This window comes from Typha latifolia, chromosome 10, assembly GCF_019914945.1.
Source record: "Typha latifolia isolate L0001 chromosome 10, TyphaL0001v2, whole genome shotgun sequence".
NCBI classification, from domain to species: Eukaryota; Viridiplantae; Streptophyta; class Magnoliopsida; order Poales; family Typhaceae; genus Typha; species Typha latifolia.
In genome coordinates this window covers 2323633-2347737 of record NC_133095.1, presented here as the reverse complement: position 1 = coordinate 2347737, position 24105 = coordinate 2323633, and the positions used below count along the sequence as shown (strand labels likewise).

Genomic DNA, 24105 nt, shown 5'->3' with positions numbered 1-24105 from the left:
TTTGAACAAGTCATTGGACCTCTTTCTTGGAACTCTGGCCACCTCCAATGTGCAAGGAAAATACCAAAGAAATTCTAGAAAGCTGAAGTTATACCAAATGAATGGCCGTTCAAATCTTTCAGAATGCATGGCGTTTATTCAGTTGGGGGAATACACATTCCTTTTACGAATAACTTACATGCAATAAACATTCTCATCCCAGAATCCACAAAAGAGAAGGGGGTATCAACAAGAACCACCACCATCACGGCTGCTCTAAAATCCCCAAATAAGATGAGGCCAACCAGAAAGCCGTAGAGGAAACTCTTAACAAAATTTTGGTAACTATCAAGAGTGAGGACTCACTCGAACCACCTTCTGACTTCTTTATGGCCGGGATTTTTAGCATCTTTTGTTTTGTTTGCGCCGTGCTGCGAGAAGCTGGACCGATATTTCTCTACTAGCATGTCCAGTTTATCCATGACTTCCTCTCCTGAGGATTCTTTCTTTTTCTTCTTTTTATCTTTGCGTGTTTTCTTCGGTTCAGAACCACCAGCAGTTCTAGCTTTCCTTTTTCTAGAAGATGTCGTTGTTTCCACGTCCATAGGCATATTTTTCTGCTTGAAATCAAGGAGTTACTATGGTCTAAGCTAAAATTATATGACAAGATAATACGACCCAACTGAAAAAAGAAGAAGAGAGAGACCCAGGCATTCTTACTTTTCCCGCAGAATTTATTGACTGTCCTTTTATCCCTTCTTGGTGTGTTTTTGGTTTTACATTTGTCTTGTCATCTTCCAATTCAGCAGACCTAGTAGTCTTTCCTCTTCTTGCAGCTCTGTTATGTTTATTAGTCTTCCTACTCCCTCCCGCACTAAATTCTGCATTGCTACCTTCACCAGCTACACCACCTTGCTCTACTACTCTGGGTCCTTTGGTAGGTTCTGATACATCAGATGAGATGTTATTCATTCGCTGTTTCTTTGTCTTTCTCAAAGTCCTTTTATCATTTACTTTTGAGTCACCATCTGTAGGTTGTTGCAGAATTTTGTCCCCTCTTGAGTTGCCGTGACTCTCCTTTGTCGACTCCTTAGCTTTAATGAGCCTTAATTTCTGGAGGTCCTCGAGAGCAAACTCCACAATGGGACGACGTTCTGGACCGAAGGTTTCTGAAATAATAAAGCATGACAGCTTGATAAGGAGTCGACAATGAAGCAAACCATACGCCACCAGTGCATGCAATGAAGCAAACCATGCACCACACAAGGAGATGGAGTAAATAAAAATAAGTAATCTCATAAGCCTCTCAGCTAACATTAAACCTTATTATCTAAATATGATAGCTACCGTGTGAAGCAAACCAACATGAACTACTCTTAAAATCTAAGTTTTGAAAAACAAAACATACTGAAATCTACCGTCTTACTCTGAAAGCAAAAAATAAGCATATTATAATCGCTCTAACATACTTTTCTGTCAGGGGCAATGAGTAGATTATTACCAGGATTATTATTTAACACTCTTAGAGCCACCAGTGCATGCTCATGATCTTTAAAATCAACAAAAGCTACACCACGTGAATGTTTCCTGACACCACTCTCGCCTTTCTTTTCATCTTTCAAAAGCTTTACCTGGTAAATGTATGTAAATTAGAAAAAGGAAAAAAGCAAAGCAAAAGGAACTTAAAAACCAAAAGTGCACTGAACCTTTTGAATAACAGGTTTTTGCTTGGAAGCACGAGAGAGAACTGCATCTCGACAAAGTTTTGTGACTTGCATGGATGTCATAGTCTTTGGAAGATTATAGATAATAAGTCTAGTTCTAGAAACATGAAACTTTGGAGACTGAAGCATTTCTGTCTTTTTCCTCGCAAGCCTACATGATAGCACAAAGAAAAGTAATAATATGCACAGGAGTGGATACTCCTTCAGGGGCAGCATTCGCCTATCGAGTAATCTAGAGCAGAATTTATCAGGTACTTTGGATTATATTTTTTGAACTACCAAAGTTTTGATAGCCCAGTAGCCCACATTTCAGATAGGAAAAACTATCACAGAAAAGAAGAAAAAAGTATTGGAATTTTCTTCTGAACTCATATTAGAAGGAAGAACCTTAGTAATAAAAGAACAAAATGATACAGTAAGGCTGTTTCAGGTTTAATTGATATATTAACGCTGCGCAAAATTATCAGATTAGCATTAGACCTGTGATGCAACAAAAGAGGCAAAAGAACATTAAAGAGCATGGTACAACTTCATATATTATTAAGCATTAAATTTGCTTTTAGTAAAAAAGAGTGCATCCAACTTTTTAGCTACCAAAATAGGTACCTAAAGATCGGTCTAAAGTAAATAGAGAAAACAATGAAAAATGTGGCATCACTATAAAAAAAAGGCTCCAAATTTAAATTCAAAAATTAGCAGATTACGTTTCACGCTTCTTCATATCAGCTTCTGACACACCTTCAGCAGCTGGTGTTTTGGGAAGAATTACACCTTCCTGTCTCAATGTATAAGAAAATATATGACACAAAAAGATTACTTGATGAATGCAATGAGGTGAAGGGAGGTATAGTTCTTTACCTGTGCTAGGTATAAATTACGTCGATCATGGATCTCATTTTTCGTCTTCTCAACTTCTTTTCTGTGAGCTGATTCCTTGTTCAATGCCTTCATAACTTTCAGTGCTCTCCCCTTCATTACAATTCCCAAACCAGGAGCAGCATTTGCAGCAGAAACAGATGCATCTGCCGCAGCTGCTGTAGAAAACTTCAGAAAAGCCGTTCCTCTTGGTCTTCTGCATGAGCAATGCAAAAGTATCTATGTTACAAGATATAACAAATAGATTTCAACCTAGTTATTTATACAAGGGAATAAACTATTAGAGTACAAAACACAAGAGAGAAATATCCGGACATACTTGGTAAGTTGATGAAGAACAGGAAGAAAAGATTGCACCTTCCCAAACACAGAGAACCTCTGTTTGACCTCCTCATTACTAATATCAAATGGAAGATTGCTTATGAATATTGTTCTCTCCAAATCAGTGTCTCCAGTTTTCACAGCTTCTGATCCTTTAGCAACTCTAAGTTCAGTGGTGTCAGCATCTTTAAGAGGCACAAGAGCTTTCTTGCTTTCCGAGATAATTCTTTTCTTTGCTTTGATATCTTCAGCTGCCTCTGAAATGTCAATACTTGATGGTTTTAATGATTCAGATACATTCTTCGATGACTCAATCAAGCTTTCAAGAACCTTTTTGGAAACTTCTGCCTCAATTCCAAAATTATTTTCGTCAGGATGAGTTCCAGTCATGTCATCATGCTCAGGTTCATGATCATCAAGATTAAAAGCCTCTCCGACCAGATTATCTTCACTAGCTTCATTTTCCTCATCGCTGTCATTGTCATTCATACTTGAGTGTCCTGAATAACAGAAACAAACATATCAAAATCATGGTTTCCAAATTGTCAAAGTGGCATTCAATTGCTGACATGACTCAGAGGATGTAATAGCTCGATGTGAAAAATGAAGGAAATGACTAATGAGGTTTTACTTGTTCTTATGTTTTCCTACTCATCTACCCAATTATAATCAGTTACTTGGGGGGAAATAAAGGAAGCATACAAGCAAACATAGTATACCATCATCTTCTAATGCAGCAGATGTTGTGGCAACCGTGTATACTCTCTTTGGAACAGCCCAATCAACAGCCACAGTTCTCTTTGCAAGCACTCGCCCATTGAAATTTTTTATTGCCTAATAAAAAGAAGCATATTACATAAATTCTCTGTGAAATATTTTCCTAACACTACTAAAATGGTACTAACCGTACATTTTCGGCATCATGCTTGCATGTAAAAGAGACAAAAGCAAAGCCTTTGGAAGTTCTGAAAGAAAGGAAAAAAGAGTAAATGAAAGATACAATATCTCAATAGTTAAAAAGCTAAAGGAACACTTGCAAAGTAAAAATACCTTTCTTCCGACTTGTGTGGAATTAAAACATCCCAAACAAATCCCGCAGAGCTAAACATATCTTTGATCTCCTGTGGTGTAATCTGCATTAGATTTTGCATCAGTTGACTGTCATTTCCCCCCACATACACACACATATACATACACACTACACTTAGCAATGAATGCAATAGAGCAAGAACTATGAAGAACCTTAAATGGTAGATTCCTGAGAATAACTCTCCACTTCCTAGGTTTTGATCCCTGAGTCAGAAAATATACAGACACAAGGATCTAGTCAGAACATAACACAATCCACTAAATAAGGGAACTTAAGTTCCATCAATAAGCATCCTGCAGCACATACTATATGACACATTGCATAAGGATGAAACATACCTCCCCACCCAATTGCCGAGCCCACACACATCCACCCTTTATCTCTTGTTGATGCAATCTTTGTACTGAATCCCGTGCTGATTTAACACTTGCAAAAAGAACTGATGAAGCACCTAAAGTACATCCATCTCGAGCTAGCCCTGAAAGTTGTAACAATATTTTCTACACAATCTTAAAGAGACATCTTAAAGCAATTCTTAGAAAAACAACCCAACCTTTCACAGAATAATCCACTAGTAAAATGAAACATTTTCTTAAAATGCAAAGATTAAAAAAATATCTAAGGGAGAATCCCATGAAGTTCAAAAGATCAGCAAGTGATACTTATAAAATTTACTGTCATTATAATATCCTTCAAGTTGTTTTATTTCTCTGAACCTAAATATATTGTGTCTTACCATGCAGACTGATTCTTCTCCAGAGCAGATTAGGGCATGATGCACACAAAGTTAGTAGATGATTGCATGAGGGAATTTTTTATCTGACAAATAGATAATATTGGCCCTCTTCAAAATATTATCTTTTATCTTCTCCTTGGATCAATCTTTGATATGCTTTTTATCTTCTCTCAAGTCATAGAGGGCCCCCTCTAGTTGCCTACCTTTCTTTACTAGTGGCCCATCTCCACTGGACTATCTTCTCTTCCACACCCTCTTTTAAGTCTTGCTAGTTCTTTCTGGAAAAAGTTGGAGACAACATTCTTCTTTGAGACAATCTAGCAAACATATCTGATGAAAATCTGCTTGATGATACATAGAAAATTGCTTTTCTCTGTTGTGCTAAGACTTTAGGGAAGAAAGCAAATAATGCAGCTCGCAACTCATCAACTATGTAGATTAGAAATTGAGATTCTTCAAAGCAAGGTTCAAAAAATCGGAAAAAACCTTCCAAAAAAACAACACATATTGGCCATATTGGCCACTCGAATCGGATCAAGCTACTTTTAATTACATAAAATTCTGAATGTTATTTAAAAATACAAAAAAAAAATCTAAAATTTTAATAAAAATAAGAAAAATTAAAAAAATAATAATTACTCACATATGAAGTTTAAACACTTTAAAAAAAAATACTAACTTAAAACTGCTGCAATAAAGGAGAGAGAGTGTGGAAGAAACGAAAAGAAAAAAAGAAAAACTCTGCTATAGTGAAGGAGAGAGAAGAAAAAAATTACTATGAATAAATAAGAGGAGAGGGAAAGAAATAAAATAAAAAAATCACATAGCCGAGGTTGTCAAAATTGGATCTACATCGGTGGAGTTGGTAAGAGCTGAATTTCTACGTCGGAGAAGCAATAGCTGTGGTAGGGAGATAAAGAGAGAAATAGTGAAAGAGAGAGAAAGAGGAATAGTGAAAGAGAGAAAGAGGATTGGCCGATCCTTCAAACCATGTTTCAGAGAGTAACACTCAAGAAACATTCATAGGAGCTACATTAGAAAGATACACTAAAGATTCTCTAGTTCTCTAATTAGAAAATTATTCTACTATAATAAGCACGGTACCACAAAACTGGGAGGACAGTCATTGTATGTCTCCAACTTCAACGGCGGTACATCTAAGCTCAATCAGCTCCCTAATTAGAAGATTCCTGCTATTATTGTAATTGTACCACACTACCACCAGAAACATGAGATTGAACACGCCATTAGATGCCTATTAATTTATTATGATCATTAATAGCTAATTAATTGCACTGCATCAAATGCAGTGAACAAATCTAGCACATTGCTAGAAGCCAATAACCTTATGTTCCTTGAAAGAGCTCCATCAAAAATCAATTATAAAATAGAGCTTGCGATAGATATTTAATGGCAAAGAAGAGCCAACGTACCATGGAACTCTAGTTCTTCTTTTGGGAGAGGATAATTAATGGAGACTATAGATCCAACCTCTCCAGCCAGACGAAATACTTCAACTGCCATCTCAGAGTTAAGAAGACCACCAAATATTACTGTTCTTGCAACCCTTCAAGATATCAGGAGAAAGAATGAGATGAGAAAAAGCTTGGGATACTTAGACATGTCAGCCATTAGTATTATATGAAAGTATGATTTTATTCTCTTCAAAATATATAGATAAAGACAGCTACCAAAGACAAATTTCAGTTAAAAGTTCACAGTTTTGATAAATTGGAAACAAAAAGTGATCTCCCAAATAAGACAACCAAAGAATACAAAGATGTTCTGAAGAAAACAATGCTGATTTCATAACTGAAAACTTCTTTTAACATTTCTTTTCTTAAAGCAATCATGCGTGAAGCAGTAAATTACATAATGCAAGCAAGAGATTCAACAATTTAGATAAACTAATATAGTGAACAGTAGCTGCGCATAAAAAATTCACGAAGTAATAGTCAGATGAAAAAAAAACGTTTGCACGTCTATATACTCAGGTGTCAACAAGTAAGCAAGTGTTTGTTTGTGAATTATTGATACTAATCCCACATAGGTCCAATATAGCATTATATTCCTGAAACTTTCCATGTAATCATTAAATCATTTTCTGCACAATTTCTTGAAAGAAGTCATATGCTTGCATTACCTAAAGATGGTAATGTGTAGCCAATATTAAGATACACATGATTAGCATTGTGATGCAAACGATAACTGACCTTTCATCTGGCAGAACCCAATGACTACACTTATGTCTTACGATCACTAAAGTATGTCAAGTTTGTCAAAGCTACTTGAATAAGGTAGAAACCTTATCTCATATTTCTTTCCCCTCCCTCCTACTCTTTCTCTCCAGCTTTTGAGATACTTCCTAATGCAGATATTCTTTCACCATAAGTCTCATAAAAGAAGCAATTAGCACTTGTAATTCTACCAGTTTTAGACTATAAACAAACACTTTACTAATGAATGCACAGGAAGAAACAATAAGTATTTATTAATGAAAGGTAGGAAATGTAGAAAGTAATCAATGCTACAATGAATTGGTTCTGAATTTATCTGAAACAGAATTATATATTAAAATTAATTTATATCCAGAGTATCTGAATGCAATTTGCTGGAAATTGCAGTCCATACCTCTGCTTCTCTGAACCATCCACTTTATCAGTATGCTCATTGTCCACAGCCATCACCATCCCATCATCCTTGGTGACCCCTGGAGTTCCTAGATCAACAAAACATCTATTAATTTCAGCCAATTTACGAAATTAAAATGATGTCATAAGAAAGTGCAGGGAAAATGTTAACGGTTTACTGCAACCTAATTCTGGTGTTTGAGAAGTTCCCTTAAGCTTGTTGCTACTTGCTGAATGATCAGTTGCCTCATTTTCCAAAGTAGAGTCATCCACATTGACTGCTTATTCAAACCAAAAAGATTGAAGAGAAAACTCAGTAATATGTCAGCACTGAGATAATACATGAATTTAAGGAATCTTACACACACACACAAAAAGAACTTGAGCAAGGAGGATAACCATTCTTCGCCTTTTCCAGGCGTTGCTTGAGAGGAAGACGGTGCATTGCAAGCTTGGCTCTAATTTTCCTACCACTAATAGCTAAGCCATTTTTAAGTTGAATAGAACGCTCGGCATCTTCAACAGAAGCACTAACAAGAACAAGGCAACACATCAATGGTATGAATGACATCAGTTGGTTATTTGAGTCAATATTTTAAAAAGCGGCCGCGGGCGGCAAGCGGTCACTCCACCGCCTAGCGCCTAGGTGGAAGGCGGATGACAAGACGGTCTAGCATTTTTAATATAAATAAATAAATAAGTATAGTATATACAGAAATTTTAATAGTGCACTAAACCAAAATACTAAATAACATAATCACATTGGCTAATTGCTTATTAGTGATAACTAAATAACTGAGATATCTATTTACTAACTCTAGTTTATTTATATGAATTACATTTCAAAATCCTCTAATCAGAAATTCTATACTTAAATTGCAGGCAATTAGTAATTCCCCCAATTAATAATGCATGACAGTGAAAAAAAATTCCTTCTCTGTAATCTTAATTCAATAATTCATAAAGCAATTAGCAATTAACTCCTCTAAATTGGTTAGTTTTATTAAACCCAGTCCGCTATAAAACCCGACCCGCTCACTAATAACCGCATCTCGACTTGGCGGGCTGAAGCGCTAGCTCGCCAAGTTGGGTCAGGCGGCCCACCTAGCACTATTTAGCGCCTAGGCAGCCCGCCAAGGCACTTGGCCGCCTTTTGCCGATGCCTTTCAACATGGCGGGGCGGCCGGTGCTCCGTCCCGCCATGGCGGCCGCCTTTTCCGCTTTTCAAAACAGTGATCTGAGTATTGAGTGATAAATAGCATATCTAAGAACTAACATCGCAAAAGTTTCAAAGAAGACCAAGGTCAACAAGTTGTCAAACACTAAAACTTACAATTGTACAAACCCAAACCCACGGCTCACTTCGGATCCTGCATCGACAATAAAGAGCAGAAAGTAAGATAAACTGCTTTACTAGTAGCATTTTTCATGATAATCATTTTAATCATAAGATGCACATAAAAAAAAAAGAACAAAACAAACATGAAAAATGTGATTAAAAAAATAATTAAAACACGCCTTATCTACTAGCTCATCTATTTAGAACCGAGTAACATTGGGTAGATATACGAAAAATCTAGTAGAAATAAAATAAAAACCAAATCTTTATCAACTTCGACAATCTTTAGCAAGAAATAAGAAGCAACCTATTTGTACTTCTCCGTCTAACAATTTACCCAACCACATGATGCCCACATCTACAGGCACCCAAACTAACTCAATGCCTCGTCCCCTTACCCTTCTTGGTGACCATAAAGCATCGCCGCACTGGGCCCACCTCGCTAAAAATTTCCTCCAACTAAATCAAGAGTCAAGAACGAGAAATTAGAGAAAATTCGAACAAAATAAGAGGACCTAAATCACAAAGACGAAGTGGGAACGATAAGATTACCTGTGATGACTTGAAGGTGTAGGGTAGGTTCGAGACAAAGATTGTCGACGGACAGTGTTCCGCGTCGCCCTTCTTAGATTCGCCGCCATCGCTTCTCTTTCTCTTAACCATAGCAAGGGTTTTGGAGTCCAGAAGCGAAGAAGAGAAGAGCAAGGGTTTTGGAGATCGAGAGGAGGTGAGAAGGGGGAGGGTCTATTCATTGCTGCAGAGTGGGGCCCAATTTTTAAGCCCAATAGATTGACTGATCTCGGCCCAAAATGTTTTGGCCTGTTTTCCAATTTTGGCAATTTCGAACTGCATTTACGGTTCACACCCTAACTTTTTCTTAATTTATAGAGGCAGATTTTATTCTTAAAAACACCCCATGGTAACAAGAATTGACAGAAAGGTATCAAAAGCTTTATTTTGCAGAAGTCACCCAAATATTTTACCGATTACTACTTGTAATTGAATTTAGGGAAATTTATATGAAACACCCTACAATTAACTTTTATTATCATTAACATTCAATCATATGATTATTTAAATTTTAACCCCTATATTTTACTTTTATTATCTCAAACAGAAATTACTTTGAACTCTGATTGATTTTAACTCAGAGAGCATTTAAGTAATTAACTAAATCTTATATTTAATTTCTGTTTGAGAGTATTTAACTTATAATGAGGGTCCGTAATACACATGCTTTAAACAATTAAATACATTGGCATTATAAATTTTTTAGGTCTTTTAAAACGTCCCTATAATTTACAAGGGAAATACTATGGTTTTTTTATAGTATTTTTATAAATATAAATAAATAATTTAGCACTAAGTTTTTTCTTGCAAAAATATAAGATTTTTTTACTTCGTATACTATAATATCAAATAACATTAGATGGCTTTTAATTTATTTTTAAATAAATTATATATGGACAAAATAGTATCTTTAAATTTAAGTTAGATTTAAGAATAATATTTTTAAACAAGCTCCATAATTTCAATGACAATAACAATATTTTAATAATATAGTGCCAATTATGATATTTCTATAAATTTTAGGAGCAATCATTTAATTTTTTTTAATTCTTAACTAGTTGGATTATATATATATATATATATAAATTTTTTTTTAATGATCACGAATCGGTAAACTATATATTAGATAAAAGAGTTTAGTATTTTCAGATGTATAGATAGATAATTAGATAACTCTGGTAAGAAACAAGCTATAGATCATATAGTGTTTCAATAATAAAGAAAAAGGTTGTAAAATATTAATCTTTAATCCTAATATTACTGGGGAATCAAATCCATAACCTCCAATGGTGGCTTAATCGTTAATTAGTTTGATTAGTAACACTTACCGTATCCACACAAATCGATCACTTCCTAATCCAGAAACCTCATCCTCTTTCCATCAAACACGCGTCAACGAAAACCATGCCGCCGTCACCACCACCACCAGCATCCTCCTTCCATTTCCCACAATGCCCTCCACCCTCTCCTCCGCCCCACCATCACCACCACCACCATCTCCTCCTCCTCATCTTCTCCCACCTCCCCACCCTTCACTCGCCGTCCTCCACCTCAAACCCCTGCCCGCCTCCTTCTCCTGGAACTCCCTCTTCCGCTCTTATTCCCGCTCCCCCAACCCATCCCACAAGCTCCACGCCCTCCACCTCTACCGCTCCATGCTCCTGGACCCTTTTGCCCCTCCCCCCGACCACTTCACCTTCCCCTTCGTCCTCAAGTCCTGCGCCTTCTTCGCCGCTCTGTCCGAGGGCACCCAGCTCCACGCCCACATCGCCAAGCTCGGCTTCGCTTCCAACACCTACGTCGCCAATTCCCTCGTCCACTTCTACGCCTCCTGCGGCCTCCCTTTGCTCGGACGCAAGCTGTTCGACCGAATCCCGCACAGGTCCCGCGTCTCGTGGAACGTTGCAATTGACGGGTACGTGTGCAATGGGGAGTATGAGACATCTCTTGCTTTGTTCAGAGAAATGCAGGCTTTTTTCGAGCCTGACGAGTTCACGATGCAGAGCGTGTTGGGTGCCTGCGGCGGGGTGGGGGCGTTGTCGTTGGGGATGTGGGCGCATGCATTGATGTTGAGAAAGCTTGATAAGGACACGGTGGTTGCGGATGTTTTAATTAATAATTCGCTGGTCGATTTGTATTGCAAATGTGGATCGATTGATTTGGCTCGTCAGGTGTTCGAGAAAATGCCAGTTAGGGACTTGGCTTCATGGAATGTCATGATCTTGGGGCTCGCGATGCATGGATGCGTCGAGGAGGCTTTTGAGGCGTTCTCTCGCATGTTGGAGGTGGAGAAATTGAAGCCCAATTCGATCACATTCATCGGCGTTTTGAGTGCATGTAATCATGGTGGTCTGGTACGCGAGGGTAGAAGGTACTTCAAGTTGATGGTTAGCGAGTTCAAGATCGAGCCTCAAATCGAGCACTATGGATGCATGGTTGATATCCTCGCAAGGGCCGGGTTCATAGATGAAGCTCTCGATGTCGTGTCAGCAATGCCCTGCAAACCTGACGCAGTGATCTGGAGGAGTCTTCTTGATGCTTTCTGCAAGAAAAACGCCGGTCTGGAGGTCAGTGAATCAGTGGCCAGGCAGGCCCTAGAGGTAGGGGATGATGCCACCAGCGGCGTTTACGTCATGATGTCGAGGGTCTACGCATCCGCTAACCGGTGGAATGACGTTGCTCTGGTTCGTCGGCTGATGAGTGAAGAAGGAATCAGGAAGGAGCCCGGATGCAGTTCGATCGAAATGGATGGCGCAGTTCACCAGTTTGTTGCAGGAGACACATCTCATCCTCAATCAGAAGAAATTTACAAGACCCTGAATGAAGTTGAGCAAAGGCTTGCTTTGACTGGATACAAGCCAGATACATCTCAGGCACCATTGGTCGCCGGAGTCGATAACGTGAAAGAAGATTCTCTTCGTCTCCACAGCGAGAGGCTTGCTATATCCTTTGGCCTACTCAACATGGCGCCAGGGACGCCCATTCGAATACTGAAGAACCTAAGAGTATGCAAAGATTGCCATACGATGACCAAACTGATCTCACGGTTATACAACGTTGAGATCATTGTGAGGGATCGGATTAGATTTCATCACTTTAGGGATGGTTCATGTTCTTGCATGGATTACTGGTGATAATCTGATGCTAGCTAGAAATTGAGCTGTTTATAGGAAGCTAATAGAATTGCAAATGTCTGAAAATGGAGCAGAGGAAGTTACAGTACAATGTTAAGGTGGTGTTACTTTGACACTACTTTAAATTATTGGTTGACATATCAAAAGCTTTGGTTTGATATTATCAGGATTTCTTTCTATCATGTTATAGCTTGATGACAAGTATATTTTGAGACGTCAACGTATCTGAAACTATGCTCATTAGTTCAGAAGTTCTATCCCTATGCCTTAAACCACACTGGAAAGTGATGGGACTATGGCTGTGGACGAAGAGAACTACTTTATGTCTTTATCCTATCCAGAATTAAAACATTTCACTATGTATCACCAAGAGTCCCATTACGAAAAACATCTCTTTGAGTGGGAAATTCCACAACTCAGGACTATTAACTTCAGCTCAAATCACGAAAGAGAAATATGAAGCACCGACAAGGCAACAACCAAGATTGTATTTTGACATAAAAGAAACCAATTTTCCTTATACAGTGGTTAGTCAATAAGTACAACAACACATGATTACAAGGAATCTAAAAATTTCTCAAACTCTACACGATCTCAAAACACCTAATCACATTATCACTCCTACACAGCAGAGAAAACGAACTTTTCTATATCAGAGAAGTAAAGAATAGAGGAAGGAAAGTAAGATGACTTTGTGCGATAACCAATAGATGATAATACATCTTTACATACAATACTTTACGCAGAGATAGAAAATGGAGACCACCTCCCAACCCTGTCCAGTGCCAAGCATCTCCTGGTGCTCCGCTTAAATGGACACCAAGAAAAATAATCCACTCCCCCTCATAGCAGATAAAGATGGGGTTCAATCTCTAACCTCGCTAGCCATAGACAATGAACCATCCTTCATAAGATTGATGCTAAGACTTTTAAACCTTTCTCTTGAATACTGTCGAGATGCTTTTCTCCAATCAGTGCCGGCTTTCATCATCGCTACAAACTCCTCATAACTGATACGACCATCCTGAAATATGGTTACATAGCAAACCATCGCAGCAAGATCATATGTGAATAGGTCTAAACATATCAAACAACTCAAGAAAACATAATTATAACAAGAATGTCTACCTTGTCTGTGTCAACTTCCTGCAAAATGTCATTCAGAACTTCAATATCTGCTTGGCCAGAGTCATCTATTAAGGCTTCTCTTAGTTCGTCAAATTCAATATAATTGCTCCCATCTTTGTCAAAGAACATGAATGCTTTGTGGAGATGCTCATCATTCGATAATCTCTGTAAGTGGATGGTTACCGCCACAAACTCACCATAGTCCAAGAAACCATTTCCATCAGCATCAGCCTAAATGAAAGTTTGGAGCAAAGTTGCATTATATTTATTGAGAAATAACTGAGGGTCCAATGATCACATCACATCAAATAAGTAAATTGAATCAAAGGTGTTTGTGACTGATGAAAATATCTGTTCATAGCCTAACCTTGATCAATTCAATCATCCTATTGACATATCAAGTACAGCCTAATAAATACTTTTCTTATTGCAACACCACCAAGATCACCACAACAACCATCAGAACTTGGCAGAACCTTAGTCCATCTCTAGGAAAATTAATAATCCTTCTCTTGAATTCAGATTTATTTAGGGCCAACCAATCTATCAATGAAATCTACAGGCTAAAGAGAACATTTCAGTACATTCTGCAGAGAAGCCATCTGACTTTTACTTTAAGCCTTTAATATAAGATAAGGTCTAAGCATTGAAACAATTCCCATTGACTGATTTTCCACAAAAAAAATATATGATAACGTTCTTCAGTCCAGTGACGATGTGAAGCATATAATACATAACTGGACTAGACAAATTGAGTAGCAAGTAGCATGCCGGTCTGAGAATTTAGACAATAACGAGATGATATGGATGATGGAAAATGAGAAAGTCAATGGTACTGTGTCGAACATTGATAAAACAAAAGATAACAGCATCTTACACAGTTGCCAACCGACAGTGTACATTCAAAGATATACGTCTAGGATTCACTTGAATAGAAGATTGAAACACAAACAGATAGTAAATAGTATCAAACATAAATATACCAAACAATTAAATTAAGAGTTAATTGTAAGAATTATCAAGAACTATAAAAATGTGAAGATACTTACAGCTTCCATCAACAACTTCATCTCTGGTTCAGCCAGTTGAGAACCAACTTTTTGAAGGCCAACCTTCAGTTCTTCAAATGTGATCTTTCCATTATTATCTGTATCCATTAGCTTAAACATTTCTCTGATGACCTCTACTTCTTCAATCGATAGGTGCTCAGCAATTACCTGAAAAATCTCAACTCATTAAGCTTTACCAACCATAAAATCATGCCTCAGCTAAATAGAGGGCATATTACTAACCCGCATAGCTTTCTTTTTGAACCTATTCATCACTGAAAATTGTTTTAGCCTTGCTCTAACAATATCTCCCAGTGGAACATTTGGAGCTTTCTTTGCATTCTGCAGCCACGAGTGTTCTACGGACCATAACATGGATACAAGTGAAAGAAAATTAACATTGGCAAGAAAAGTTGATTTGTGCTTTTACATTAAGACGCCTCTTTTTTTTCTTTCGTCACTTAACCACAAGCTATGAACTTTAAAATATTATCATGCATATAAGTGTTAGTTACTTAATTCTAGCCACTCAATAATGATTTGGATATCGAAGAAGGATAATCTGCTAAAAACTTAAGTTCATAACACACATCAAGCTATCGCAAATAAAAATGGCGGTTCCTTTGTAAATGGAAGAACTTTAAACAACATCTAGTAGTTAAGTATCTCAAAATTACTAGTGCCAAATTAATTGACTCACCAAGAACCTGCTGAGCAGTTAACCGCCGCTTCGGATCTGGCTCCAGCATCTGACGAACAAGACTCTTAGCACTCTCTGAGATCTGTGGCCATGGTTCCCTCTCAAAGTCTATCACCCCTCGTAGAATTGCCCGGGCAACACCTTGCTCGGTCTCTACAATTCAATTCCGAGGACAAGATAGAAAGACTAAACAACGTTTAACCACAATTCGCTCAAAGAAACTACATTATAATCAAATAACCCACCAGCCCAAAACGGTGGAACTCCGCAGAGCAAGATATAAAGGATCACCCCGGCACTCCAGATATCCACCTCTTGCCCATAATTCCTCTTCAGCACCTCTGGCGCCATGTAATATGGACTCCCCACAATCTCCGAGAACCTTTCCCCTGCTCACCATCAACCAAATCTGATCACCAACTATGGCAATTAAGGCACAAACAAGAGTTTTTGACCACTAGGCATGCTTGAAAGTTTGTCTTTACGAAAAAGAAGAAGACATTTTAAGCTATTTGAAGAGCATAACATTCCGATAAGTATTCTATATGACAACGCCGCTGCGCCGTCCAGTACCTGGATGGAAGAAGATGGAGAGGCCAAAATCAATAGCCTTGAGCGGTGAATTCTCCTTCTTATTGGCATACAAGAAATTCTCCGGTTTGAGGTCCCGGTGAATGACCCCATTCTCATGGCACATCCTCACGACCTCCGCGACGGTCCTCGCCACTGCAGCCGCCGCCCGCTCGCTGTAATGCCCCCTCGCCACGATCCGATCAAAGAGCTCACCGCCCTCGCAGAGCTCCATGACGAGGTGCACCGCGTCGGCGTCCTCGTACGCGGCCCTGAGGCGGACGAGGTTGGGGTGATCGGGGAGCGACGACATGATGGCGACCTCGCGGCGGACGTCGTCGACATCAATGGCTGTCCGGAGCTTCCGCTTGGGGATAGATTTACACGCTAGGGTTTCGGAGGTCTGCTTGTCGGTGCAGAGGCGGGTAACACCAAACTCGCCGCGGCCAAGCTCGGGGCCGAGGACGTACTTATCGGAGAGGCGGACGCGGCGGTGGACGGCGTCCTTTAGAACGACGAGAGGAGGCGAGGAGACCGACGGGTCTTCGGAGAAGGGGTTGCGTTTGGGCTTCTTCTTGTTCCTATCTCGATGCGGTTTCTTCTTCTTGGTGGATTGGAAGCAGCCGAAGGTGTTGCCCATGAGAGAGAGAGAGAGAGAGAGAGAGAGAGAGAGAGAGAGAGAGGAGAGATGGATATAGAGATTGGTTTCGCTTTTATCCACCTCCCAATCTCCTCTCTATGGATTTGGTGTTTAGAGAATTCCAAAGGTTGAAACTTTGGAAGGAGTAGGTGAGGAAGAGAGCGAGGAGGAGGAGGAGGGAGATTTAAGATTTTTGGTGGGGAATTGAGAAAAAGAGACGCGGTTTACACTTTATGCAGTCAAATGGAAACATATTGTTATTATCAAAAGGCAATATAGCTTTCGCTTTTATTATTGTTCACTCAATCCCATTATAGTATTTATTTTCTATTTAATATTTTGTAATTTTACCATAATAACACAGCAGCTAATTAGAAAAAAAAAAATATATATATATATATATATATCTCGTAACTACTAAAATTTTTTAAAGATTAAGAAACTTAAAATACTCTTATTTGACTTTTAAGGTAAATATTAAATTGTCTAATGTAGGTATATCTAAAATCAAACTAACTCTCTGCCCCCATATGATTTAAATTTATATAAAATTAAACTTTTTTTATATAAACTGGCAGAGAAAATATAGTATATATATTCCATGATTACATACTTAAAGGGACATGCAATACAATATAATAGTTAGATAATAATAAAGATTTGATGTTTATAATATTAGATTGGAGAATATAAAGGATGTTGAAAGTGTATTTTGTTTTAAATTAAAAAATATTATAAGGTCATAATAAATTTAATATAATTTACTGAAGTTTTTAATTTTAATTTTTTTAGTTAATTTGGATAACAATATTAACAGTTTCACATTAATTTAAGCCACATAGGAAAAATAATATAAATAAAAATTTAAAGGCAGTATAATTTTTGTGATTATCTATATGATAGTTAACCGTTAGAAATGAATGACATGATTTTTGTGACATTAAAGTAAACAGTAAGGTTTGAAATGATAAATATTTTGTATCAAATAAAGTGTAAATAATAACGAAAGTAAAATATATACGATATTTTTTATAAATTTATCTAGAAGAAGAAGAAAAATGTGCCAAGGAGAAAAAGATGCGACAGGTGGAGGAATTATTACTCGATGACTTTTCGAAGAAGGGGAGGCTATAACATCATTGCGAGTGGTGGTCGATGGTCCACTATATTTAGGTAAGAGGTCTAATCTACATCTAAAATTAGAATTTTAAAATAAAAATTAGAGATAAATTTTTTTTTTCACCGTCCAACCATCCATTTTTTTTACTGATCCATTACTTTCTTTTGTTCGTGACCTCCTAAATTTTTATTTTTAGTACATAATAATTTTTTAGTTAAATTTTTTTTTTTTTGAATAGTTCGGAAGTCAATAGAAAGTTTAAGAAGTCATAAAAATAAATATTAGTTGATAGAGTGAATAAAAAATTATTCCAAAAAAATAATTAGTTAAGAAATTTGACTAGAGAACAAAAAAATAATTAGAGTGCGTCAGGCGCAGACTGGGAAGGTCATAAATTCTTTTTGAGAAGAGCTGAAGAGGTCATGAAATTCTCGATCCCATTAAAGATGAGATGAACCATTCATCGTCTTCGTTTAGGTTGACATATATGATCTTGGGTCCCAATCAAGAAAAAGTTGGTAGAACAGTGGGGTCGTCGATAAGTGGTAGTTATTCCTCCCTATCGTCTTGTTGATAGGATAATAAACGGACTTAATTGTTGTTGTGTTGTCCTTGTAAATTTCTGGGCATTGATGCTGCTAAACAGTAATTTCACAGAGATATTTGCGTGTCAGTTCTGATAAGCATCTAAAAAACGATTGTCTTTTTTTCTAATCCGAGAACCAAACAGGGATTAAAAAGAATAGGGGGAAAGATTAGCAACTCCAACAAGGAAGCTTTTAAAACGAATACAAAACTACCGGCTGAAGATATCATGATCCTAGACAAACAAGAAGCCTCCAATCTGTTCAGGTAGCTTGCAGAGCAGCTGTTCAGAAATGGTCAGTCAGGCTGCTATCTCTTAAGAATGCAAGAAAGATACTGACCAGAATAATACCAAGTTGTTTCACCACCTAATCACTACATCAAATGATGGAAGTCAAAAGGATGCACTTCGGGAGTAGAATCAGTTCAGGAAATTTGGGCAATCCCCATCAAAAGTTTCTCGAAGCCAAGTTTTCTAATATATATAAGCAGAATACCAGGTGAAACACACCAGCTTAGTAGCTTTTAGATAACAAGGGTGTATTAAAAGTGCAGATTGTCTTCAGATAAGACAATAACTCTCGACAAAAGACTATCCTGCTCAGCTAGAAAAGTCCTAACAAATTGATTGAAAACCTAAGCATTTGCACCCAATTCAACACCTGGAGACACATGACCTTCGTTAGGTCCTCCATGATTGTTGTACATGGCAGGGCCACCAGGCCGACCTCGCCTGCCCCTATTGTTATAGTAGCTTCGCGGGTAGTATCCGATGTCATAGTGCTGGCCTCGGCCATTCTGGTAACCGCTACCACCCCCACCTCGGCCTCCTCGACCACCACGGCCGTTTTCATAACCCCTCCTGCCCCAACCACGACTCCCTCCTCGTTGGTTCTGGTAAGGCCTCCGAGGAATGTGCTGCTGATCTTTTGGTTCTGTGTCTCTCAGGCTATGGTCTTCTGCATCGGCTTCAAATTCTAGCTGCTCTTTTGGTGACGAGGCAACATCAATAGTAGGATTAAGTGAATCCTCATCGTCCTGCAAAGCAGAAGGTGTAATTAAACCATAAAGTTGGGACATATGGCAAATTTTGTTGCAATTTTTAGGAGATATCACCTTAGGTGATGCATCAACCGAAGCAGACTGATGATCCACATGGACTTCAGTTGCCTGAATAGCTTCCTGCTCGTCCTGCCATGAAGAACATCAGATCAGAACAAGATTCTAAGTAATATTATCTTGTAAGTAAATCAGTATTCCATTACAACTATTAGTTTCTAAAGAAATGTTGCCAAACTAATTTCTAACACATCCCCATGCAATTACTTCAGAGTATTAAGAGTATTGAAGAGAAAAAGATATGTTGCACTGGGTTTGTCTTCGTGATTCGAATATTTCACTATGTTCTCCACATTTAGAGTGCTAGACGTGAGAAATACAAAGACTAGCAAAGTTAAATACTTTATATAAAGAGGAACAAAGAAAAAAAAAATCAAATTGCTAGTCCTCTGCATCATTTTAACATACCAGATATAGCAAGCATAAATGCAAAAACTGCCAGTAATGCAATGCAATCACAAGTAAGCTCATATATATCCAGATGTTGACTGCAATTAGCACTAACTTGGATATGACAATGAAAAGAGAAAATTTCTGATTATCATGTAATTGCTCAAAAATCTTTTTGCTCATCCTGCCATACAACACTGAAATCAGAAAAAGCTTCTTAGTACTAACTTACACATCACATATACACTAGAAGCCCCTCTACATCTATTAGTTTCTCTAAAAAATGTCACCAAGCTGATTCTTGATATGATGATATCTTAGTAAAGTATCCAATTTATTAAATACTGGTAATATCAGAAAGAAAGAGTTTGGCAAATCAAAATCTTCACATGGTCCTTCACACCTTGATGATAGATACAAAAACAACTACAACAACGACAAAACAAAAATATCAATCACCCAAAATGAGAACAGAAGAAATGACTAGTCTAGATATAAGAAATAGATCCAAGAATAGAAGTATATAGGGGTTTTCTTTGGTCATACAGACCACGTCAGTCAGATCAGTCTGGACAGGCTCAAATTTGTAAACCTAATGTCATCTTGGTTAATGCACACATACACACCCCTCTATGCAACTGAAAATGGTCCTACTTGTAAGTGCCATTTTAAGTCCCAACTATCCAACAGTGTCACCAATTCAATAAAGCCAAGTCAGGGCTGGTCAAACTGAGGTCTCGTATAACTTAAAATTTTACCAGCCCGTGCTTTTCAAAATACTGTCTGAATCTGTAACTGAGAGGCTCTCATCAAGCATTAAGTGCTCAATCATAACATGTAACCCAGCCAAACACAGGCTAGCAAGATTGATTGTTGTGTTGTCCATTCCTAAAGCCAGCAATAGAAAGCAATAAGAGGAAACAAAAAAAGCCATTGAACATTTCATTCAAAAGAGGAAAGCAAGATCAAAAGCCAAAAGATCAATAATGTGCCTCGTCCTACTCATATGGCAAAATAGAAACTCCTTATTTAAAAAGTAAAATAACTTAAGGCACAAGACAAAAATGAATTGCATAGGAAAACAATTGCCACCAGATATACATTATCTCTATCCATAATTCCAGATAAAAGAAATCAAATTTTCTGAGAAGGAACGATGATGATAAGAGCTTGTCACGCTCAAATTAAGCAATACCTATTTAATGACCTTTCATAATGTTTTGACATCCAACATAAGGTAGCAGACAACTGACAGGAAATTTAAAAATGAATTGAAAAGACATGAAAGTTGAGAATATTAACAGTAACAACACGTACAAAAAGGAAATTAATCCAAAAGACATTGCTAATAATAAAGAAGAATATTACTGGGTAAAAACAGACTACTTTGAAAATTATATCTTCTACCAAAAATAGCAAAAGCAAATATTAACATGATTAAATAGGATGATATGATCAGACTTATCATGCTCTGGTTCAATAATCAACAAGAAACTGTAATCATTTAGATTGATAATTGAATCTTAACAAAATAACAACATGCATACATGGAAAAGGTTTCTTAGGCGCTCTGGTTTGAGTCACACTGACAACTGTAATCTTCATCATCAAATCTCAGCTGCCCATCTACAAAGAACAAACTATACTTCTATGTCATGATGATTCTTACACCTAGCAATAAAAGCATGCAGGCGTATCTTGTGAAGAATATATTTTTCTTGCATTTGCATCAACTCTCAGTTACCATTGATGTTCTTAGCAAGATACTGCCAATCAGTTCTAAGGAAATTAGAGAGTGATCTTTCTGTGACTCATAGTACATGTACTCAATGAGATTTTTTGTTCGAGAGTCTTCCTACAATTGTCATTGGATTAAAACCAAGTGGCGAGGGTGACCGAGGCCTTTCCAAGCTTCCAACTGTCATTCTTATGATGTGTTTTGACACATGAGGCAAGCATCAACTATTAAACTTTCACTCATATCACATGATACTATAAGCCTACAATACCTGTTTCATGAACTAAAACTTTGGGAATGTCCGCCAAGGTGTAAGGAAAAATAAATGTGCAAGAGCCAAGCTAAATATAACTATGAGTATCATAAAATGTGCATTATTTATAAATGTACACAATGACAAGAGCAAATATGATCAAATTTATATGGCCAAAAATAAGCAAGCCATACTTACTGAAACAAGATACAAGGAAACCAATCAGTGGCATAGTAAATCTACAAAACTCTACATGCTTGTCCATAAAGGTTTCTCAACACTCCCTTTCAGGATAAGTAAGAACCAAGCCGAAGGAAAAAAAAAATCATAATTCCTACATGAAGTACGCATTGAAGCATTCCCTCTTCTTTTTTAGCTTATCAATCTCCTCCCTTCAAGTTAAAGTTGCACAAACCAATTAGTTACCTAGACAAAGATCCTACAGAGAGAAATGGATGTCCTTCAAAATTGTGCTTCTCTGCTAAATCCTCCTAATTGAATTTTTGCAGAATTCTGCAACTTCCTCTAAGTTGCTGCTTTATCAGAGTTTTGGAGAAAAAAGGTCATGCCCAGAAGAAAAAAAGATCCCCAAACAAGAACATTCATAGAGAAAAGATAAGCAGACGGATTGCTTTGTATTATCAGGAAGAGAAGAGAACCAACGTAGTGTCCCCTTATCCCCCGTACATTTGCGCGCATTGTATAAGTATATTAACAATTTCAAGTAAATCTATAGACGGAAAGCATTGAATACATTGATGATTAACAGAAGCAGCAACGAGATTCGCAACATGCATGAAATAAAAGCAACACATTAAGAAGTAACAAGAATTACCTTCTTGTGAAAATTCTCCTGATCACCAACTGTCTCGACACTGGGTGCTGGCACAGTGTCCGCATCAGAAATCTGCACCTGAGAAACACCACCATACTTCCCCACCGCCGCGGCCACATCTACCGGCGCCTTCATCTCTGGCGTCGTAGTGAAATAATCCGATGCCAGGATCTTCTTCAGCTTCTCCCTCAATCCATCATCTGTCGGAAAAACCCCAAAGAAACATTAAAAAAAACCCCAAAACTGAATAAAAATCCTACCAAGATCATACATGTCACTGTGGAGTCGGGATGGATAGGCTGATCGGATTTGCTAATCCAAAGCCTCGCGTGCTCCACGCAACCCCTAAGCGCATCCTTATGCGACACACCAACACACGCCGGCCGCGACGTCACTAGTGCGCCAAGTGCGGAGATCGCGTCGAGATCCCTCTCCCCCAGCAAATCGGTAGCGTCATCCGTCACGTAATCGTACGTCAGGCAGCAACCCCGCTCGTGCGTCCTCGTCAGCATCGTCGCCGTGAACTCGCTCTGTGGCTTGACGTCGAACAAGCAACCGAAGTAGAGCAGCGACACCAAATCTTCCACGTCGGCCGTTTCCGGCGCCTCCTTTGGGGGAGAGGGAGGAGGAGGAGGAGAGGCAGCGCGGGAGAGCTCCTCGGAGATGGCGGCGGAGAGGGGGAGGCGGAGCTTCTCTAGTTCGTCGATGAGGGAGGCGACGATGGGTTTGGAGCGCAGGACCTCCTCTTGCTCCTTGTTGAGAGGCTTGCCCTGGGCGAGGCTTTCCTCCATCTGGAGAATGCGGTTCAGCTTCTTGCGGAGGGCGCGGAGGCGCTTGGAGACGACGCTAAGGACCGGGCCGTCCGTAGACTCCGCCGCGCCCGACGCCGACGCCATGGGTTTGAGCTCTAGGGTTTAGGATGAGGAGGGGCGGATAGGTGAAGAAGAAATCGGCGGCGGCGGCTAGTAAAGATAGTAGGTGTGGGGGGTGGGGGCCTTAAGAAGTGGCGAGAGGAAGAGGGATTATAATTGGGGTGTGAGCTTAAAATATGGAAATAATAAGAGATTGGGCTCTGGGCTCTCGGCTCTCGGCTCTCGGCCTTTTTGTTGTAGCTTTTTTTTTTTAATTCAAGATGATGATAGGTAAAGGGTCAACCGCTTCCTTGGTAGAAACTAGTAAATTTTACTTAGTCATTATACTAAATTATTTATTTTAAGTTTTATTAAGTTGTTGCATTGCGGAAATATAGCTCCGAGTTTTATGTTGACGAGATGCTTCTTCACTTCAATTCACACCGTCGAACCGTTAAAATTAATTAATTGAGCTGAGCCTTTAAATTAAGTTGTCACACTAAATTACTGACCAAATTCTCTATAGTAATTTGTATTTGATTCTACGATTGCTCCGAGAATACGTAGCCGTGCATAGTAGTGCATTATAGTGTATTGGCTATATAGTGATAAGATAATGTGTGGTAATTTATAGCAATATGTTATAGTGTGTGGTAATACAATGTAACGTGTAATAATGCGTAACAATAATATATTGTAGTGCATGACAATATAGTGGCTATAAAGTG

General features: G+C 38.3%; 4 protein-coding genes across 8 annotated transcripts; 1 reads left to right on the top strand and 3 right to left on the bottom strand.

Moving 5' to 3' along the window:
• Nucleotides 1–88: 88 nt before the first annotated feature.
• LOC140796222 (uncharacterized) lies at nucleotides 89–9432 on the bottom strand. 5 transcript variants are annotated; one of them, XM_073149144.1, is made up of 19 exons: nucleotides 9248–9432; nucleotides 9094–9154; nucleotides 8690–8726; nucleotides 7756–7886; nucleotides 7542–7634; nucleotides 7358–7436; nucleotides 6160–6293; nucleotides 4329–4468; nucleotides 4143–4193; nucleotides 3951–4033; nucleotides 3811–3865; nucleotides 3620–3734; nucleotides 2899–3400; nucleotides 2562–2775; nucleotides 2408–2478; nucleotides 1686–1854; nucleotides 1481–1610; nucleotides 700–1148; nucleotides 89–596 (listed from the first exon to the last, which is right to left on the bottom strand). In XM_073149144.1, the coding sequence occupies exons 1-19, from the start codon at nucleotides 9356–9358 to the stop codon at nucleotides 342–344; spliced, it is 2880 nt and encodes a 959-aa protein (XP_073005245.1). In that variant the 5' UTR covers nucleotides 9359–9432; the 3' UTR covers nucleotides 89–341. The 5 variants fall into 5 exon arrangements, with proteins under 5 accessions (XP_073005245.1, XP_073005244.1, XP_073005248.1 ...); XM_073149143.1 differs by having other exon boundaries at nucleotides 7358–7445; nucleotides 9248–9431; XM_073149147.1 differs by lacking the exon at nucleotides 7756–7886 and having other exon boundaries at nucleotides 7358–7445; nucleotides 9248–9414.
• A 1193-nt stretch (nucleotides 9433–10625) lies between these two features.
• On the top strand, nucleotides 10626–12565 carry LOC140795971 (pentatricopeptide repeat-containing protein At1g59720, chloroplastic/mitochondrial). The gene has a single exon (XM_073148804.1). The coding sequence runs from the start codon at nucleotides 10717–10719 to the stop codon at nucleotides 12397–12399; it is 1683 nt and encodes a 560-aa protein (XP_073004905.1). The 5' UTR covers nucleotides 10626–10716; the 3' UTR covers nucleotides 12400–12565.
• Nucleotides 12566–12869: 304 nt separating this feature from the next.
• Nucleotides 12870–16719, bottom strand: LOC140796795 (calcium-dependent protein kinase 10). Its single transcript, XM_073149914.1, has 7 exons — nucleotides 15850–16719; nucleotides 15522–15665; nucleotides 15277–15429; nucleotides 14820–14935; nucleotides 14577–14744; nucleotides 13528–13758; nucleotides 12870–13423 (listed from the first exon to the last, which is right to left on the bottom strand). Exons 1-7 carry the CDS (start codon nucleotides 16484–16486, stop codon nucleotides 13265–13267), a joined length of 1608 nt encoding a protein of 535 aa, XP_073006015.1. The 5' UTR covers nucleotides 16487–16719; the 3' UTR covers nucleotides 12870–13264.
• Nucleotides 16720–18647: 1928 nt separating this feature from the next.
• On the bottom strand, nucleotides 18648–23670 carry LOC140796215 (uncharacterized). Its single transcript, XM_073149138.1, has 4 exons — nucleotides 22798–23670; nucleotides 22527–22726; nucleotides 19308–19382; nucleotides 18648–19229 (listed from the first exon to the last, which is right to left on the bottom strand). The coding sequence occupies exons 1-4, from the start codon at nucleotides 23420–23422 to the stop codon at nucleotides 18828–18830; spliced, it is 1302 nt and encodes a 433-aa protein (XP_073005239.1). The 5' UTR covers nucleotides 23423–23670; the 3' UTR covers nucleotides 18648–18827.
• Nucleotides 23671–24105: the final 435 nt, after the last annotated feature.

What these genes read in the sequence shown, in the direction of transcription:
- LOC140796795 (XM_073149914.1), bottom strand. Translation starts at nt 16,486, where the DNA reads ATGGGCAACACCTTCGGCTGCTTCCAATCCACCAAGAAGAAGAAACCG. An exon ending in CTCCATCTTCTTCCATCCAG is followed by an intron (nt 15,666 to 15,849) that starts GTACTGGACGGC and finishes GATGGTGAGCAG; the next exon opens with GGGAAAGGTTCTCGGAGATT. An exon ending in AGGAAGTTGACACAGACAAG is followed by an intron (nt 13,424 to 13,527) that starts GTAGACATTCTT and finishes ACCATATTTCAG; the next exon opens with GATGGTCGTATCAGTTATGA.
- LOC140795971 (XM_073148804.1), top strand. Translation starts at nt 10,717, where the DNA reads ATGCCCTCCACCCTCTCCTCCGCCCCACCATCACCACCACCACCATCT.
- LOC140796215 (XM_073149138.1), bottom strand. Translation starts at nt 23,422, where the DNA reads ATGGCGTCGGCGTCGGGCGCGGCGGAGTCTACGGACGGCCCGGTCCTT. An exon ending in TCCCGACTCCACAGTGACAT is followed by an intron (nt 22,727 to 22,797) that starts GTATGATCTTGG and finishes TTTTTCCGACAG; the next exon opens with ATGATGGATTGAGGGAGAAG. An exon ending in AGGAGAATTTTCACAAGAAG is followed by an intron (nt 19,383 to 22,526) that starts GTAATTCTTGTT and finishes TCTTCATGGCAG; the next exon opens with GACGAGCAGGAAGCTATTCA.
- LOC140796222 (XM_073149143.1), bottom strand. Translation starts at nt 9,358, where the DNA reads ATGGTTAAGAGAAAGAGAAGCGATGGCGGCGAATCTAAGAAGGGCGAC. An exon ending in CCTGGAAAAGGCGAAGAATG is followed by an intron (nt 7,635 to 7,755) that starts GTTATCCTCCTT and finishes TTGAATAAGCAG; the next exon opens with TCAATGTGGATGACTCTACT. An exon ending in GTAATTTATACCTAGCACAG is followed by an intron (nt 2,479 to 2,561) that starts GTAAAGAACTAT and finishes ACATTGAGACAG; the next exon opens with GAAGGTGTAATTCTTCCCAA.